Source organism: Oryctolagus cuniculus, chromosome 11 (genome assembly GCF_051225735.1).
Source record: "Oryctolagus cuniculus isolate XC-2025 breed Fujian yellow rabbit chromosome 11, ASM5122573v1, whole genome shotgun sequence".
In the NCBI taxonomy this organism is placed as follows: Eukaryota; Metazoa; Chordata; class Mammalia; order Lagomorpha; family Leporidae; genus Oryctolagus; species Oryctolagus cuniculus.
The window spans coordinates 62,242,696-62,261,291 of NC_142877.1; the positions used below are offsets into that span (position 1 = coordinate 62,242,696).

The following is an 18,596-nucleotide window of genomic DNA, read 5'->3' on the forward strand; positions in this document are numbered from 1 at the left end:
ATGAGTACTCAAACAGTATATTTCACTTTGTGTTTCTATGGGGGTGCAAACTGTTGAAATCTTTACTTAATGTATACTAAACTGATCTTCTGTAAAAAAAAAAAAAAAAAAAAGAAGAAATTATCAATTCCCAACTTGACTCTCACTGGGATTAAACATGACAATAGGTCTGATCTGATTTCATCATCATTTTAAAAATCATCTATTATTTTTCACTTTATGTTTCTGTGTGGGAGCAAACTGTTGAAATCTTTACTTAATGTATACTAAACTGATCTTCTGTATATAAAGAGAATCGAAAATGAATCTTGATGTGAATGGAAGGGGAGAGGGAGTGGGAAAGGGGAGGGTTGCGGGTGGGAGGGACGTTATGGGGGGGAAGCCATTGTAATCCATAAGCCGTACTTTGGAAATTTATATTCATTAAATAAAAGTTAAAAAAAATTGCCCCACAAAGTTGAGATTTTAAAGAGAAATCAAAATGAAATATTAGAAATAAAGAAATCAATAGATCAAATAAAAAATGCAGTGGAAAGCCTTGACAGCAGACTTAGAGAGGCAGAGGAAAGAGTATTTGAATTAGAAGACAAATCTACGGGGAAAAAAAATAAAAATAAAAATAAAAAACTTAAAAACAGTCCTGGAGATTTATGAGATACTCTCAAATGACCCAACATCCTTGATCCTGGGTCTTTAGAGTTCCTGAAGGTATGGAAATGTAGAATGGAGTAGAACGTTGATTTAGTGAAATAATTACAGAAAACTTCCACAGTTTGGAGAAAGGGACGTCTAAGTACAGGAAGCACACAGAACTCCTAACAAACATGACCAGAAAAGATATTTAACACGACAGACACATTGTAGTAAATCTTTCCACAGTAAAACATAAAGAAAAGATTCTAAAATATGCATGAGACAAATGCCAGATTACTTTCAGAGGATCTCCTATTAGACTCCTAGTGAACTTCTCATCAGAAAACTGGTGAGATATAGTCCAAGTCTTAAAAGAAAAAAAAACCGTAAGCCCAGAATGCTGTACCCCATAAAGCTCTCATTTGTGAATAAGGGTGAAATAAAGATCTTCTCAGGGGCTGGGGCTGGGGTATAGCGGGTAAAACTATCTCCTGCAATGCCGGCATCCCATTTGGGCTGGTTTGAGTCCTGGCTGCTCCATGTCCAATCCAGCTGTCTGCTATGGCCTGGGAAAGCAGTAGAAGATGTCCCAATTCCTTGGGCCCACATGGGAGACCCGGAAGAAGCTCCTGGCTCCTGTCTTCAGATCAAGCCAACTCTGGCCATTGCAGAAAGTGTCTACCTAGCATGTTACAAAGCCTTTTCCTGATCTCCAGAGATACTCAAACTATTCATTCAAATTATTTTAATATCAACTTATACACTTGAAATACTAGTTGAAAGCTGAGGAACTGGCATTGTGACATACTGGGTTAACCCATTACCTACAATGCCAGCCTCTGACATGGATGTGGGTTCGAGTCCCAGCTACTCCACTTCTGATCCAGCTTCCTGTTGTTGTACCTGGGAAAGTAGAGGAGGATGGCCCAAGTGCTTAGGCCCCTAATCCATGTGGGAGACCTGGCAGAAGTTCCTGGCTCCTGTTTTCAGCAAGGCCCAACCCCATCCATTATGGCCATTTGGGGAGTGAACCAGCTGATGAAAGATCTCTCTCCAACTCTCCCTCTCTCTCTCTGTAACTCTCAAATAAATAAAATAAACCTTAAAAAAAAAAAAAAAGCTGAGTCAAAATGTTACTGGTGAATGGCAGGGTTCTTGTCTCCATGCAAGGAAGAATTCAGGTGTGAGACAGAGAGTAGTGGAAAGTAAAATAGCAAGGTTTATTAAGGAAGGGACATCCGTAAGGACAGATGGGCACCTCTCCAGACAGAACCTGAGAGAGAGTGTCCAGTGCTCGGACTGGGGGAAGGGCGAGGTTACATAGTTGAGTGGAAGACACCTGGGCAGGCCAGGTGGGCAGCTCAACATAGAGGCAGAGGGCTGAGGGTGCTGTCTGGTTGAGGCTAGGGGTATTTAAGGAGATGGGTCTTTGTCTTCACACATCTCCTCCAGAAACAAAAGACTTCATGGATGTAAATACTAAAAAACTCCTATCTGAGTTTTCCCTCTGAAGTTATCTATCAGACAGGAGGAAGCCTAGCTGGACCCGCCCTGGGTTTAGAGGAAGAGTGAACAAGACCCCCTGAGGATCGGGATCCAAGCAGGGTATTTGAAATGCAGATACTGGCTGCATCTGGAAGATTATCAGGCAGAAGGGGCTGAGACCCCCACCTGGCAGGTTATCAGTTAGAAGGGGGCAGGGCAGGATGCAGATATTGGACTTCCCCTGATAACATAATCGGGATGACTTTGAGTTACATATGCTGGACCCAAATGTCTCTTTAGTCCTTTGTCACACACACATAAGCTCATATCTGACTTCCTACCTAACGAAAACACTATGGATATCTTCAGCTGACATGAAGAAAGTCTTAGCCCAAATGAATAAAACTAGAGAAACTACCAGTGAGGATTATGGTAACTGAAGATAATTAACCATGTAATATTTTTCATCTCCATCCTTTATATAAGCAAATACAAGTAGCTGCTTCCTAATGATCCTGTTTTTGATTAACTAAACTAATTTCATTAAAATAAAAGGGAAGTCACATGAAGTAAGTTGATTTTCAATCCCAGCTTCAGTGAAAGCTCAAAAAAGTAGTTTCTGAAAAGGATCCTGTCATCTGTCCAAATTAAAACAGCAATAGTATTCTAATTAAAAAAAAACTCTGAAAATCAATTTTTTTGCTATTTTTATTTTAATTTTTAATGAGTTTCAATATAAAGATTCAGTGTGATTTGTAGATACAATCCTAATAACAAAGGGATATTTTCTTTTTCCCTTCTTCCTTTTACCCTACCCTCTTTTCTTCTCCTTTCTTTGGTCCATTTTTGAAATAACATATTTTTAAATTACATTGTAGCAAAAAATTCAGTACTTAACAGAATAAGAAGCTTAACATGTAGAAAGCAAAAAGACCCTAGTTTTGTGGGATTATAGACACTGGCTATATATAATAATTAATCATTCAATTATTGAAAGTAATTGTTAGTGAGAAAAATACTGTGGTAGGAAACATAAATACATTTCTATAATCACAAACAACTTTCTCCACATTCTGCACTAGTGTTTTTTTTCATTTGTCATTTGATGTTATAGATATCACATATACAAATTTGAAATAAAGCAAATAAAAAATAATTTACAGCAGTTTATCATACTTTTGTCAGTGTTTATACTAGGCATAAAAATTTAATAAAACTCCAATTGATGGTCAACTCCAATTCTTGGTTTTACAGAGATCAAATATATTTTATGAAGTACTTGTTATATGATATATATCCAACTTTTCTCTTAGAGTTTTTTTGTGGATTCATGCAATATGAGAGAAAATAAGAATAAACATTTTGGGTTCATGTTGACAAAGCACTGTAACAGTCTGCAAAAGAATGTGACAGTTCATATATGTGTGTTTATCATACAGTTTTTGAGTATGTAGCAAAGAAATCTGTTTATAATTATATCCATAAGAGAGAAATGATATAGTAATTGTCTTTATCACCACAGGGCCACTCTCAGGTCTGAATAGCACAGATTTTCTAGAAGGAATAACAGGACTCAACTTACTATTGTTCATGGCTTTGGTTTATTACATTGAAGGACTACAAAATAAAATCAACAGTAGGATAAAATCCAGAGAAAACCAGATATAAGCCTACAAAATTTTCTCCTGGTGAAGTCATACAAAATGGGCTCAATTCCACCACCAACTAGTTAAGACAACAGCTATAGTGTTGACTAGCAAGAAACTATAATTAGAGCCTCCGTGTTTGGATTTTTAATTGGTGAGCTGATCACATAGATATCCTTTGCCTACCATGTACCAAGATTCCAGTCTCCCAAAAGGAAGATTGAGCATGAGACATATAAAAGGGATTATCATAAGCGTGTTGTTTGTATAGTGGTCAGCATAAAACACATTGTACATTTTTGGCAGTCACTCTTAGCACTTAGGGAATGATAGAAACACTTTGAAATGCCAGCCAAGAGTCAACCTTGCTAAAAGGCCTTTCTAAGGATAGCAGTCTTATCTCTTGAATGTTAAATCTTTACTGGAAAGAAATTAAAAGCACAAGCTTTGTAATCAGATGACCCTGGACTCCTATTCACATTCCACCTCTTACTACTGTGTAACCTTGAACAAGTTATTTAAACACTTTGCATCTCAATTTCGTTAACTGTTAAATGGCTTTAATTAGGTAATTATGTTATAGGATTGTCATGAAAAGCATTTGTAATAGTGCCCATACAATTCTTAGCACACAGTCTGCAAAGAGTAATACAAATGTTGATAAATCATATTGATATTTGACAGCCACCTTTAAGGAAATCAGAATAGAATGTGTGACCAAAAAATTAAATAAAAAATGTTTATTGTGTGTGTTACCAACTATAAGTGCAACAGAAGTTATATGTATGGGCACAACACTTCCTGTAATTCACAAGAATTCATAAAACCTTCCTTGCCAGAATAAGCTTATGAAGCCACAACCATAAAAAACTGTTTGCTAGTTACTTTTCAGAAGACAAATATGTAGCAGATATATAGGTAATAGTTGTGATCCTGTCACTTTTCACTGATGAAACTATTCTTCATGGTTTCATTAAAATGGCTATGATTCTTGGCACTAAAATTTCTGAGATGGGAGTGGGCATTTGGCCTAGCAGTTGACATGGTAGTTGGATGCCTACATCCTATCAGAATACTCCTGGATTCAGGTTCCAGCTCCATCTCCTGATTCCAGCTTCCTGCTAACACAGACCTTGGGAAGTACTGATGGTTCAATAGTTGGATTCCTGCCACCCATGTGGGAGAGCTGGATTGAGTTCCTGGTTCCAGGCTTCCGCCTGGCCCAGCCCTGGCTATTGCAGGCAGTGAACCGGTAATAGGAGAGTGTGTTCCCTCTCCCACCCTCTTTCCCTTCTCCTCTCCCTCCCAGTTTCCCTTCCCCTCCCCTTCCCTTCCTTCTCCCTCTGTCTCAAATAAATAAAATCAATTTAAATTAAAATAAATAGATAAAAGTTGTTATACCAGTCTGATTTAGATACAGCTTGATTACCTTTGTGAATGTTTTTTAGAAAGAAGACCTTACTGTTATTTCACTTCATGTTTTTGTGTGCTTGATGAGCAAATAGAATAAAGCATTTTGATAAACAGTACCATTCCTCTACTTAGATATGTCTTCAGATATAACTCTGCAGGTAGAACATTTTTCATTTTTGATATAACTAATGATGAAACATTGTGATTATTCAAAAAAGGCATGCTGAGTAAAACTTCCTAAACAACTGAATTAAATAAATGAAGGAATGAGCTTAGAATATACTTCAGTCTTAGGCTTATTCAAAAGGGACACCTGTGAGGGTAGCTCATATTTAACAAGAATTTTATGCTTTTGGGAATGTATTGTTTTTATTGCATTTGCATCCTTCAACATGTTAGGTAGAAGTCAGATATGAGCTTATGTGTGAGACAAAGGCCTAAAGAGAAGACATCTATGTCCAGCATTTGCATCTCAAAGTCATACCGATAAGGTTTCAGGGGCAGCCCAGTGTCCCATCCTGCCCTGCCTCCTCCTACCCAATAACCTGCCAGGTGGGGGTCCCCACCCCTTCTGCCTGATAACCCTCCAGGTACAGCCCAGTATCTGCACTTCAAATGCCCTCCCTGTCCTTCCTCTAATGGGGTGGTGCCAGCCAGACTTTCCCCTGTCTGATAAACTCCTATCTGAGTATTCTCCCTGGAGTTTTTCTGTTTACATCCAAAAAGTCCTTTGTTCGAAGAGGACCAGAGGTGTGGAAGCAAGACCCATCTCCTTTACCCCCCATCCCCCACCCCCGGCCTGGCCAGCTCCGCAGCTCACTAGGCTAATCCTCTGCCTTGCGGCGCTGGCACACCGGGTTCTAGTCCCGGTCGGGGCGCCGGATTCCGTCCCGGGTGCCCCTCTTCTGGGCCAGCTCTCTGCTGTGGCCAGGGAGTGCAGTGGAGGATGGCCCAGGTACTTGGGCCCTGCACCCCATGGGAGACCAGGATAAGTACCTTGCTCCTGTCATTGGATCAGCACGGTGCACTGGCCACAGTGCGCTGGCCTTGGCGGCTATTGGAGGGTGAACCAACAGCAAAGGAAGACCTTTCTCTTTGTCTCTCTCTCTCACAGTCCACTCTGCCTGTCAAAAAAATAAAATAAAATGAAAAACAACAACAACAAAAAAACCCTGGCCTCAACCAGACTGTGAGCTCAGCCCTCTGCCTCTGTTGAGTCGCCCACCTGGCTTGCCCAGGTGTAATCTCTCCACCCAGCCATGTAACCTCGATCTTCTCCCAGTCCGAGCAACTGGGCACTCTCTCAAGTTCTGTCTGGAGAGGTGCCTATCTGTTCTTATGGATGTCCCTTCCCTAATAAACTTTGCTACTTTACTTTCCACTACTCTCTGTCTCACGCCTGAATTCTTTCTTGCGCAAATACAAGAACCCTGCCATTCACCAGTAACAAACATTAATACAGTAAACCAAGCTGCTTGTAGAATGGAGAGAGGTGTTGGGTAGTGTGCATTTTACACTAAAAATTAGCTCATCAAGCTAATATTAAGCATTTAGAAATTCTTTGCAACAAAGTCTTTGTTCTATATGATAGGTTTTTTCTGCAGCTATTACAGATCAGATATCTTTCATAGCATTTGACAATTAGTTTTAAGGGATAAAGAGCTTTTTTTTTTTTTTTTTTGAGATTTAAAAGCAAGATTTATTATAGTCAAAGACCATGCCAGAGTGGCATGGAGGGGGGCTTCCGAGAGAGAAAAAAAACCCAAGTGTTCTGTGGTAGTTGGGGTTTTAAGCACAATTTTGGGAAAAAACTTGACTGTCCGATTGACATTCAGTTACAAGGCAGGGACAAAACCCATCAAAAGACCTTATTAACAGTCCTTTATCCTATCTGGCTTGCTCATGATAAAACAAAAAAACCATCCATAAGAGATAGGTAACTTGTTTTCCAGATAAACTGAGTTCAGGAGGATGGAATCACCACCCCCTTGGAATTCTCATGGTAAATTTGGACATTCCTAAGGAAGGAGGCTGGACATTTTGATCTTGTTAATGTTGTTAACTTTTTTGGGGGAAGTAGGTACTCTGCACCCCAAATTCCACTGGGACCACGCTGACTGGCTGTTAACCCATCTGACTTCATGCTGAAAAGGGGCAGCATTGGGAAGGGCAGCCAAGACAGGGTTCCAGCAGGAGGTGGCTTCTCCAAGGGAACACAGTGCCAGCTTGCAGAAACTGCTTCCCAACGAGGTTTCATGTGCATGGCCACAGGACAGCACTTTTCTTAGGTCCTCGAATAATGATTCTATCCTGTGAGTTTAAACTGCTTGTTAGAGAGTTTTCTCCAGACTTGATTATTTCTAAATATTTCTTCATTCTTTTGCTAGAAAATCATTTTAGATGTAAATACGTGCCTACAGAACATCATTAACTAAAGTATATCATTTAAGTAAAAGTATTTGTTAAAATTCTACTTCATTGTGTCTTAGGAGTTGCTCCTATGGAAATTACTAAAGCATCCTCAAAAAAAATTGCCAACACCTAAATGTTTTCTTTAGTGGCTACTCTTAATTAATCACACTAATGAGGAAAAAAAGCCTTGATGTGATTAGCCCTACCTATAGATAGAATTATTTGTCATACATTGGAGATTAATTTGTGACTCATAGCCTATGTTCAAATTTAAATTTACACAATTTAAGCAAATACATTTATAAACTATAATAATTAATTAACCCATTTGTCCATTTGTTATTCAGGCACCACATAGACAATGGAATACATACTATAAAACGGAGAATAGATCATTTTTATTAGTCTGAATAATTGGTAAATGCCTTTAAATCCATTATAATAGTCAGTTTATCACAGCATCTGTGGGGAGCAACTCGGACTAGACTAAGTTACTGGAATTAAGACTTATTCTATGCATCTGCTCTCCCACAATATGGCGCTGAGAAGGGAGTAACAACTTCTACGCAGCTGCCTCTTGCCAACTTGAGTGATGACCTGCAGGAGCTGATCCTGCTCCTGATTGGAGGAGAGCAGCGTACTCGGCGTGTGGGTAGCAGAGTTGGGATTGGTGGAAGAGGACTATAAAGGAGGAGAGAGACAACATGCACCAGGAACACCTGAGGAACATCTGAGCAGCCCCCGAGAGAGCCAGCCGGCGGTGTGCCGCTCCCCCGCGGAAGTGGGGAAAGTGGCAGGGGGAACCGCCCTTCCACGGAGGTGGAAGGGACAGTAGCCAACCCGGGAAGAACCAGCAGCAAACCCGGGAAGGGCCGAGCAGACAAAAGAACAGCGCAGGGTCCTGTGTCGTTCCTCCGCAAAGAGGGGGAGTGACAAGCATCCATCATGGTCCTTAAAATTACATTGATTATATTCTGTAGACTCTGATGCATTAAGGATTTAATTGTGTGTTATTATTTTATTCTTTGAGCCAAATGGTTTTGTAGAGGATTCTAAGATATTTCATTGAACTGTTTCCGTTAAGCTGAAATGAATCAGGTAAGTAATCTAAAGAAAAGAAGAATGGAGTAGTATGAAACTTGCACACCTAAGCTCAATGTTTGATTAAAGCAAATGAATTCCTTCAGATTCTCACTTTCTCATAGAAAGCTATGTGAGTTAGTTATGTGCTTTTTAAATAAGCTAATTTCCTAATTATATGTGCATGTCCTATATTATACAAAAACATACATGCATACATTTAGATATGTGTGTGTATGTGTGTAATTTCTTCTCATCAGTTTTTCTGTTGACCTGTGCCACTTCAGGGACAGAATTCATTGTTTTAATACAACTTGCACAATTTTCTTTGGCTTTTTTTCTCCCAACACTTGTTTTCCCATGGCCTTTTGAAGTTTTGTTTTGTCTACTCATAGATGCAAAATTTTGTATTCTGTTTTGAAGTTATCTCTTTCCAAAATTATGTGTTATTACCAATGTCCTTTCAAAATATATTGTAGCAAAATATCAAATACTGTTAGGAACTGAAGCTTAATTCTTAAATTACAAAGAAAAGGGGCCGGTGTTTTGATGCATGTGGTTAAGCCTCTACGTGAAACCCCTGCCTCCCATATCAGCGCTGCAGTTCAAATCCCAGCTGTTCCACTTCAGATCCAGTTTCCTGCTAATGTATCTGGAAAGCAATGGAACATGGCCCAGCTGGTCGGCCCCTGCCACCCATGTGGGAGACCCAAATGGAGTTCCAGGTTCTGTGTGCTTGAGTTTGCTCCAGCCCAGACCATTGCAGCAATGTGGGGTGTGAACAAGTAGACTGAAGATAAGTTAGCACATTGATAGGACCTGTAAGATAATAAATACTTTCATTGACTCTAAGATAGCCTCAATTCTTAAGTTCCACTGCTATTTTATGCCACAACAACAATGGAAAAAATGTTTCCCACTAAAGTAAGGACAATATTTTCTTAAATTTAGATATCCTATTTTAATTACCAAAAGCACTTTTTAAGCTTAAACAGATTATTTTTGCGATTTTTAATCATTCCTGACTATTTCATACATACACACACAAATATATAACATATGTCAGAAACTGTATGTGCATGTTAAATCAATTCAGTAAGGCATTCCTAAAACATATTCTCATTCAGTGTCTGACTCTTCCAAGTAACTTTTGAGTTAAGGTCCTTAATGTGTGCGTCTCACACCTTGGTTTGTTCTCTTATGGATGACGCAAACTATCTTTATTCAGAGAGAGGTCCATTATTTTCTTTGCAACGTCATCTAATTAGTTGAACCCATTCTCTAAATTTTGATGCTACTTGTTCTCAACCTTACAAGAAGTTGTCAACAGATTTTTAAGACAAAAATCAGGATTCATTTCATCTCTTTCTCCATATGCTTCTTTTTTTCCCAAATAAACCTTTTATTTAAGGAATACAAACTTCTTGCATTTCATCAATACAACTTTAGGAACATAGTGATTCTTCCCACCATACTCGCCCTCCCAACCACACTCCCACCCCTCTTCCTCCTTCCTCTCTTATTCCCAGTCTTATTTTTTTACTAAGATCTATTTTCAATTAACTTTAAACACAGAAGAATATAATAAGTAAAGAGTTCAACAAATTGTATGACAAAGAAAACTATTCAACAGTTGAGACAGGTAATGGTTAAATTAACAACAGGATTCACTGTGCACTAACTTCCCGTGCAGGATCTCTGTCCTCAAAGAGTTGTATTATGAGAGTTAATAGTAAAACTTGTTCTCAAAGATGTACTTCTTTTTAGTAAATTAAGTGGAGGATATTCTTATAAGTTATAGCTATATCTAAGTGTTTGCAAAATATGTATCATTCTTGGGTTCCTCTTTAAAGTTAATTAAGTTTCCCAAATGCTTCTTAAATGTTTTGATTCAAATTTGAAGGTTTAAACATTGTCCAGTCAAGTCACAATAAATCATAACCAAATTCAGGCTTATATAAACCTTTATGGCTATGCTGCTACCTATGACTGCCACCTGATGAACAGACATTAGAAGAAGCCATCAAATGTAAACTATGCTCACTGTTATTGTGATACAGGATGAAAATAACTGGTATTTTAGAATCAGTGAAATGTATTGAAATTCACAGTGAAAATAATTAAAAATTTTGAGCTGTAATCAATGGCATTTGTGTCTAATGTATAAAATATATAATGTGTCTATATATACATATACATTATTCTGAACAATAAACTTTTAACAGAGACATGTCATTTATGTAATCCCTAGATTTTTGGTACATAAATTTGCTTGTATTTATTAAGATATTTTAGACACTTTAGGTATGTTCTGTTGAAAAATTTTTTCATCAATATCTGAAGGGTTATGTTCATAATAAATTATGTGTTGAATACCTCTAACTTGCTATTTTATGTGCTTTCACATATATGGTGAAAAATAAGTAGTCAGAGTTAAGTCAGTTGGCATGGTAGTTATGACATCGGTCAAGATACCTGTATCTTATATTGGAGTACCTCAATTTGAGTCCCAGCTCAGGCTCCCAGTTCTAGTTATCTGCTAATCCAGACCTTAAGAAACAGTGTTCATGGCTCAAGTAGTCAGATCCCTGCTCCCCTAAGGGTGACCTGGATTGATTTTGAGCTCCTAGCTTCACCATGGCCCAGCCTTGATTGTTACAGAATTTGGGGATGGAAGATTCCTGTCTCTGTCTCTGCCTTTCTCGTTCTCTGTGTGTGTGTGTGTGTGTGTGTATGTGCGTGTGTCTTCCTTTCAAAGACAATGAAATAAATAATTTTTTAAATAATCACATGTTATTTATGCAATATTGTGAGTCGTCTCCACTCCATTCAATGTGAATGAGCATTTTGATGATTAAACTGTGCTTTCTCAAATTAAAAAGTAATAGATATTGGACATAAATAAATAGGTGAATAACGAACAACTGAATATTTCTTAATTTGCATTCCACCTTAGGTCCCATAAGCAGTGTTTTGGTGAATAAATATGGCAGCCGGCCGGTGGTGATGGCAGGAGGTTTACTATGTTGTTTGGGAATGGTCTTGGCCTCCTTCTGTACCAGTGTAATACAGCTTTACCTCACTATGGGATTCATTGGAGGTAAGCCAGGCTTTCTTTTCAGCTTATCTTCTTCTTAATACTTCTGTTGTCTAAAGAACCCTATGAGGACGAACAACAGAAATTCTTGATATTTTCTGTGACTTTACTTTCTATAAACAATGGTGTTTTAAAGTATATTCATCTAGTGCATTGAAGTATATTATCAAATGCTAAAAAGAAAACAACTTAGGCTCGTTTTTAGTTGCTCATTTTTTACTCTTCTGCTAGTTCAGATTGTATGGTGGATACAGACTTTCTGGAGCTAAAAAAATGATTTTTTTTAAACTTAATTTTTTTCTCATTCCCACTGAGAGTATCTGTCTGACTTGTAAAATGTTAAAATTGTGCAAACAAATATTTTCTGGTTACAGTGATTTAATTTCAACAATAAAATTATTATTGTCTGTGTTCTGGTGAACATTAGAGCTCTTTAACATTTCCCTTCTTTTTTACCCAAATGATTCTATTTAAAAGCCAGGTAAGTCACATTTGAAACCAACACAGATATTTAGAATGACAGGCTGTCACTTCGTTATCATTGTTTCTCATACATAGTGTCTTTTTTACTCAAACCGACCTGAATATATACATTTGGAAATTATTATTTTTGCTGTTCTGCATAATAAATTGCTTTTAAAAAGTCTACATTCAAATTTTAAGAAAAATCTGACCAAAAAAATCAGACGTAAATATATAATGAGACTGTTTCTCTGATGTGCATAGATTAAAAGGTGAACACATTTCTCATTAGTGTAGTATATTAGTTACACACTCGTATATCATTTGGTGATCCAAAATACATATATTAAATCGTACATTACATTCTTGCATCTCTACAATAATAGAGATGTTAAGATCTTTCTCTACGCAGCATCTCCTCCTCTTTCTGCCCTTTTGTTATGGCAGGTCATTTATTGATCATGTAAATTAAACCTTACATCTAAGCATTGTCATGATGGAGAAAACACTGCTTTCCTTGTGTGGACTTGATGGTGCACTGGTCCACAGAAGTCATGACAGGTTTACAAATCAGTATATTTAGAGAGAAGATGGTTTCATTGTCCCTGTACCAGATACACCAATAGCAGTATTGTTACTTTAACGTAGAATCCCATTCTTTGAGTCTGGAAGACTTTCATGCTTCTAGAGCCAACCATTGTGTATACCTATGAGGGATTTCCCATAGATCTTTCTTAGCCAACTTCACTTCCAACTTTGATCTCTGAAAGTGGAGAGATCTAGCTTTTAAACCTAATGCTGCACATACTATCTTTGTGGTCATGGGTAGATTAGCCCCTTTATACCTCAGCCTCTTTGTCTATAAAATAAAAATCACCTTTTGCTTAGGAAGTTGGAATGTGTAATGAAAAAAATGAGGGTATCGCTTTACAAGTTCCTAGCTGTTTGTTATTTTAACATAAAAATTGAAAATAATAGTAATCATAATGTCATTTAGATAACATCTTACAGTTCTAGAACTTACTTGATTTTGACAAAATGCTTTTGATGTTGTTGTTGTTGTTGTTAAGTGAATTAGAGTTCAGGAAGTCTGAGTATTTTACCCAGTAGTGCAAAATAGGTGAGTAGTTGGGGGCAGATTCAGATCTACTGATTTCAGGTCTTATGTTCATTTTACCATGCCAGAATGGAAAAGGGAGGGACTCTGTTAACAAACACTGGACATCCCAAGGCACAAGAATAGGGGGACGGAAGGTGGGAAAGGAGGAACATAACAAAGAAACTTTATCTTTGAAACACAATACCTAGGTTGTTTTTTTTTTTTAATGTTTTAAGCATTCGTTTATTTAAGAGACAAATATAGAAACAGAGAACTCCCACCTGCTGATACAGTACCCTCCCCAGATGCCTGAAACAGACAGAGCAGAACAGGCCGAAGCCTGGAGCCAAGAACCCAATCCAAGTCTCTCTCATGGGTATCCTGGACCCAACTACTTGAACCATCACCTGCTGCCTCTTATTAATACCCGGGTTTTAGTTTAGGATTTTGCTTACAAAGCTACTTGACCATAAGCTGGTCAATTTATTATCTCTAAATCAATCTATTCACACTTAGTCTGCATATCCCAGAGGAGCAGCTGAGACAGAGTTAGAATGTATACTGTTCTGTTTCTATCCAAAGCATTGTCTAGGTTCCTTCTTTAGAGCTTTTAGGAATCCTCTTATTCACAGAAAGTACTTGCATGAAGGAGTGCAGTACTCAGATCCCTGTGTTCCAGAGCCTGAACACCCACTTTGCAATATCAGTTCCATTTAAGCAATGTAGGAAATTAAACTTATTTCTCTAGTTTCTAAAATATTGTAGAGTAATACCTAGGCTGAGAAGGTAAAAGAAGCAGTTTGTAAAATTCAATTTTATATAGATTTTAGAGGATCTTATTCATTACTATTGTGACTCATTTCTCAAAGGTGATGTTCCAGACTGCCAAGGAGTTCCCTAGGCAGTGGAAATTTCAACTCATATAAGCAATCAGCTTTAGTCTCTGAAATTAAAATATGTTTCAAGCAAAAAAAAAATTTTAAGTAAACACACATGTGAATCTGTATACATTAAATGTGGAATGTGAGGTGTGCAGAGAGAGCATGCAATTAATGGCATAAATATATTTCTCTGTTTTGTTATTTACATAGTGTTGAAAGAAATGTCTGTGGGGAGATGTAAGATTGTTAGAAAACATGACCTTTTTAATCTGTCCATATTCCTTCAACTCTAGAGGGAAAATACTCACATTCTTAAATTGTGCTCTTTGTCACAAGAAAGACATCTATTCTGTGTGGTTATGTAAACATATATTAAGAGGATGAGATTAATTTATCTGTGGAGCTAAGTGGTTTTAATAAGAACTAACAATGTCATCCTGTTTGAGCCTATTCTGTGATGGTTCACCCATCAGTAGAAGTTCTTGGTTTTATTTCTGTGGTTTAAAATTAAAGGAATGTGAAATTGTCATAGCAAGTGTCCAGTTTTGAGTACCTTTTTGTTCTTACACAATTATGTTTAGACTTATAATTATCCAAAATTAGTACCCACATTGCACTTTTAGTCCTGCCTACTTGAATGCACATTTGGAATAGTAATTTCTGTTGTGGGTGGCATCCTGTGCTTGTGGTTTTATTTTCTCTTTTGTTTTGTTCCTTCTAGGTTTAGGTTTAGCCTTCAACCTGCAACCAGCCTTAACGATAATTGGCAAATACTTCTATAAGAAACGACCCATGGCCAACGGATTGGCTATGGCAGGAAGCCCTGTTTTCTTAAGTACATTGGCTCCTTTCAATCAGTACCTTTTTAACACTTACGGTTGGAAGGGAAGCTTCTTGATTTTGGGAGGTATACTTTTGAATGCCTGTGTGGCTGGGTCACTCATGAGACCCCTCAGACCAAAACAGACTACTTCTAATTCCACGAATAAGATTGGCATAAGAACAGAAGATTCAAATCTGCAGAAAATCCAGAAGAAAACAATGTCAGAAAAAATTAATAAGTATTTAGACTTTTCCCTTTTTAAGCACAGAGGATTTCTTATATACCTCTCGGGAAACGTCATCATGTTTCTGGGCTTTTTTGCTCCCATCATATTCTTGGCTCCTTACGCTAAAGATCAGGGGATTGACGAGTATTCTGCAGCTTTCTTGCTGTCTATTATGGCTTTTGTTGATATGTTTGCTAGGCCTTCTGGAGGGCTAATTGCAAACTCCAAACTCATTCGACCCCGAATCCAGTACTTCTTCAGTTTTTCAATCATGTTCACCGGAATATGTCATCTCTTGTGCCCTCTGGCAACAGACTACACAAGCCTGGTGGTGTATGCTATATTTTTTGGCCTTGGATTTGGGAGTGTTAGCAGTGTTCTCTTTGAAACGCTTATGGACCTGGTTGGTGCTCCAAGGTTTTCCAGTGCTGTGGGACTTGTCACAATTGTGGAATGTGGGCCAGTTCTTCTTGGCCCTCCTATTGCTGGTAAGAAGCGTTCTCTTCAAGGAAAGACAACAGCCACTAAATTATTATCCATTAGTAGAGACTGTCTTTACAGTTAATAATGTGTTTGGTAGTAAGACTAATAGCATGAAATGTGGGGAATAGGAATTTGGAGTTTTATTGTGTATTTTAAAGCTTTTCATAATTAGTCAATTTTATACCTAAATTTTTTCAGAGCCTGAATCTCTGAACTTAATTTTTTAATTAAAAATCTTATTTATTTTCATTTTATTAGAAAGAGGGAGATACAGGCAGATGTGAAGAGATCATCCAAGAAGTAGTTCATTTCCCAAATACTGGGCCACACCAAAGCCAGGGGCCCAAGTACTTGAGCCATCACCCGACATCCCAGAGTGTGCTTTAGTAGGAAGCTCTGTGGGAAGAATAGCCAAGACTTGAACCAGGAACTCAGATCTAAAATATGGGTGTCCCAAGAAAGAAATGATTCATCACTATACCACATACCTAAACTTCAAAAATTAGTATTAATAATTAGTAACATAATTCTCAAGATTTTTTTTCTCTATCAGTTGTTTTGTACATTTGAAAAATACATCACAAGGATAAAGTTGGGGGAGAGGCATTGTGGCATAGTGGGTAGTGTTGCCCTGCATTTCATATGTCTGCTGATTTGTGTCCAGCTGTTCCACTTCCAATCCAGCTCCCTGCTAATGGCCTGGGAAAAGCAGTGAAAGATGTCCCAGGTGTTTGGGCCCCTGCCACCAATGTGGGTGACTAGGAAGAAGCTCCTGATTTCTGGATTTTCCTAGTCCAGTCCCAGTCTTTGCAGTCATCTGGAGAGTGAGCCAGTAGATGGAAGGCCTCTCTCCCCACTGCCCCAAATCCCATAAATCTAATTTCAAATAAACAAATATTTAAAAATAAAGTAAAATGGGATGCTTATTTTATCATTGGTGATACAGATAAGTTTATATTAAGAGGATTCAAAAAATGTAAACTAATGCTCTACAAAGAACAGAATCTTTTTTTAAATTAGAATACATGTTTATATCATTTGGAATTTGTTAAATGCTCAAGGAAGGCATATTTTTACATTACTGCAAGAATGAAGGAAAATCAGGCAAAGTTAATTTTTGATCAGGTACTTAGATTCCGTATTTTTAAATGACAAAGATTACCTTAGTACTTTCAAATATTCCTATAAATGTAGCTATGGTACATTGTTCAGAAAGGAGACTAGCTACGTATTGGGCACCACCAAAGACCCTTTCAAATTGATAAGCTGGTTTGATATAAAGGAAAAATGGAAGGAAGAAAGGGATACAATAGTCAGAATAGAAGCATTAAAATTCTGTTGAATTTCCTTATGATTATTCTTTGGTTTCCTTTTGGATTACAGATGTGAATGCTTTTAGAAGGAAATTCTGATAAATTCATTTCTGCTGTCTGAGCCTGAGATTTCAAGACACATGCATAAATGTATTTTTGAAGTTAAGACATTTTTTTTTTAAATATTTATTTAGCAGAGAAGCAGAGCAACAGGGAAAGAAGGAGAGACAGCAATCTTCCATTTGCTGATTGATCACCAAGTAGCTGCAGCAGCCAGGGCTGGGCCAGGCCAAGGCAGAAACTGCTTCCTGATCTCCCATGTGGGTAGCAGGGTTCCAAGCATTTGGTCCATCGTCCACTGTCTTCCCACACCCATTTGCAGGAAGCTAAAACCAAAACAGAGCAGCTGGGGCTCCAACAGCACTGTGATGTGAGATGTCAGCATCACAAGTGGTGGCCCAACCTGTTGTGCCACGACACCAGCCTCTAGGCATTGTTTAGTCGTAGACTTTAAATGCTATAAGTATTAAATTCTTTTTGTGAGACTGTCTTTTTTGAAAAACACTGTACTTGTGTAATGTTTAATTAACAGTGGAGTTACTCAGATTTTTGGCCTGTCCCCTATGCTCAGCATTAACTGCCAGACTAAATGTAAACTTTTCCATTAGAGAGAGAGAGAGAGAGAGAGAGAGAGAGAGAGAGATCTTCCATCCACCTGTTTACTTTCTCAAAGGGCTGCAATGGCCGGGGCTGATGTGAGCCAAAGCCAGGAGCCAAGAGCTTCATCTGTGTCTCCTACATGGGTGTAGAGGCCCAAGCACTTGGGCTGTCTTCTGCCATTTTCCCAGTTGCATTAACAGGGAGCTGGATCAGAAGTGGAGCAGCTGAGACTAAACCAGCACCCATTACAGAATGCTTACATTATAGGTTACAGTTTAACCTGCTATACCACAACTCTGGCCCCTGTTTAGTCAGCTTTTAAAATGATTTCTACATGACACTGAGAAAGCCTTTTTTTGAAAATGCGAAAATACTTACCTATGTAGTATGCAAAACTAAGTTTGAGGATGAGCTGAAAAAATATTTGTGTCATTAAACCTTCAGACTAAATGACCGCAAGTTAATTTTTTGGTGGTCTCAGTATTCAACTGGAACAAGTAGCTTCTTCCCAATTAGCTTGGCCTTGATCATTTGGAGTCAGATAAAAATGGAAAGATGACGTATTCCCCAAGGTCCCATGGACCTTATCCAAGAGGTTGGGTGAAGCTATGTTGGAGATTTCTTAAGAACTTGAAATTTATACGGACCTCAGTGAATGCCCAGGCTCCATCACTTAGGGGCTATGTACACATGGTCCCATTACTCCTCAGAAATGATCCATTGTAAGGATCAAATGACATCTTACAGATAAAGTGCTTAGTGTAGTACTGAGTAAATGTGAGGGCCTGTCAGGAACTTTGTAAAAGCCCTTCGATCTTTCATCTCTCATAAAGGATATAGTTTCCCTCTCTTTATGGAATAGGAAAGGAAGTGTAGGAAGGCT

General features: G+C 38.1%; 1 protein-coding gene across 21 annotated transcripts in view; it reads left to right on the forward strand.

Moving 5' to 3' along the window:
* Positions 1 to 18,596, forward strand: part of SLC16A7 (solute carrier family 16 member 7) — a 206,448-nt gene that overhangs the window by 177,894 nt on the left and 9,958 nt on the right. For 20 of the 21 annotated variants that reach the window (XM_008274239.5, XM_008274240.5, XM_089307426.1 and 17 more), the window contains 2 exons: positions 11,626 to 11,769; positions 14,930 to 15,745. In XM_008274239.5, the coding sequence (XP_008272461.3) occupies positions 11,626 to 11,769; positions 14,930 to 15,745 (960 nt within the window). Of the gene's footprint in view, positions 1 to 8,554; positions 8,688 to 11,625; positions 11,770 to 14,929; positions 15,746 to 18,596 lie in introns of those variants that run through there. The other variant, XM_089307429.1, reaches the window with a different exon arrangement.